Raw genomic sequence first — 1,769 nt, forward strand, 5'->3', positions numbered from 1 at the left:
TCTCGCGATACACGCGGAAGCCGGTTCCCCCTGACGTCCTGGAGACGTGAGTGAGGTGGGGCCGGGCCGGGCTCCAGCTGCGTGCTGCCCCGCTCGGCCTCTCAGCAAGCCTTGTCCCCTTGCTCTGGGGTAGGAGAGGTCCGGCGGGCAGGACAAGGCTTCCGCCAGGGGAGGCTCTGGGCGTAAGACTGCAGTCCCCGGCCCGGGCATAAACTGCTCCTGACTTCCGAAAAGTGTCCTGGGCTGTTTAGTGACCGCAGGCGCCGTCTGTGCCTTGGCAGAGCGCGCGTCCGCCGCGTCCTACAGCTTGACACCGTGGCTCCGAAGTGTGAAGCGCTTGGGGAGCTTTCTGGTTGGACAGCACCTGGGGCGTACTAGCGTATTAGACAGGTGTCATCTTCAGCCAGGGCAGCTAGGATAAAGTTACTTGGATTAGTATCCCTCCCACTTGGTGGGATAAACCAGTTGTTTAATTTACAGAGATTAGGAAGGAATTTCCTGGATGGACATATTTTTGACTTGGGAACAATCGGAGAGATAAACTCTGCTGACCTCATGTCTACTGAGGCATTAATCATGAAGGCCCAGCTGGGCACGTGGCTCAGACAGACCACTCATGAATGTCCAAGTAGCTCCTGTTCAGTAGAAGGTGTCCAGGGACAAAAAGGGGAGTTGCCTAAGAAAGTACTCCAAGGATAGCCTAACGACCAGGGATCCTGTTTTTCTGCTTTTACATCCAAAATTCTTTGATTATAAAATCCAAAGTTTTCTGAGTAAAACCTCCCAAATCCATGTTTTGCTGTGATTGATTCTCCCTCCCTCAGATTGTGGCCACCTCAGTCTCCCCCGCCCCCCCGCCAAATATTGCCTATGACCCCCCCTGCCCCCTCACGTGTCGCCTGTGCCTCCTCCATAAACTTACCTGCAGGCAGCTGGGGGAGCTGCTCTTCACCACTGCCTGGCTGTATTGCTGGCCTTGTGCATGTGAGCCTGCATCCCATTCCCTTCGGCCCCAAACAGCCTCTTGCAGGCTGGAACTCTGCCAGCCTGCAAAGGGAAACACACTTTAAAGGAGAAAATCCATGTTTTTTTGTGGCAAATGGAAAAGTTGGCTAATGACCAGGGATCCGGGTTTTCTGTTTCCCACGGAAAAATGGAGAAAATCACGGATTCCTTGTTTTTATTGCAGAAAACACGGATTTCTCTTTTTAGCAGAGAAATCCGCAGATTCTCCACTTCTGCAAAGAGCTCTTGCAGGCTGGCAGCTCCAGCCTGCAAGAGCTGATTTGCAAAAAGGGCGGGAAACCCCTAGCCTTGGTCCAGGGGGAGGGGGAAGGGCAGGACCTGAGCCTCTGAAGCAGCCAAGACCGAGCTTAGGCCCACACTCAGCCTTCACCCCTGGAGCATGGAGGTAAGTGGGGCTTGTGGCAGGGCTGGGGAAGATAGTTGGGGGCTGAGGGAGTTGTGGGTGCTGGCCCCAGGTGGCACATCACAGCTGGGAGCAGCACCAGGGGTGAGGGCAGGGGTGCCCCTCTGCGAGGAGCTTTGCAGGCAAGTGAAGTGGGGCGCAGTATGGTGGTGCCTGCCCTGTGCAGGCCGCACACATGCCGCCCTGCTGGCTGCCCGGAGGAGGGGGAGAGGGAGGCTGGCATGCGGTCGGAGCACAGCTCCCTGGCTGGCTCTGCAGCCACGGTGAGGGATGGGGGCAGGAGCTTGCGCTCAGGCTCGCATGCGGTGCTGCCGCTTACGTGGAGGCTCCTGACGGCGGT

General features: G+C 57.0%; 1 protein-coding gene across 1 annotated transcript in view; it reads left to right on the plus strand.

The window, feature by feature from the left end:
• Positions 1–2: 2 nt before the first annotated feature.
• Positions 3–1,769, plus strand: part of FAM149B1 (family with sequence similarity 149 member B1) — a gene marked incomplete at its 5' end in the record, with an annotated part of 24,618 nt that continues 22,851 nt past the window's right edge. The window contains one exon of the mRNA XM_025214157.1: positions 3–46. Within this exon, the coding sequence (XP_025069942.1) occupies positions 3–46 (44 nt within the window). The remainder of the gene's footprint in view (positions 47–1,769) is intronic.

Source organism: Alligator sinensis, unplaced genomic scaffold (genome assembly GCF_000455745.1).
Source record: "Alligator sinensis unplaced genomic scaffold, ASM45574v1 scaffold1274_1, whole genome shotgun sequence".
Classification (NCBI taxonomy): Eukaryota; Metazoa; Chordata; order Crocodylia; family Alligatoridae; genus Alligator; species Alligator sinensis.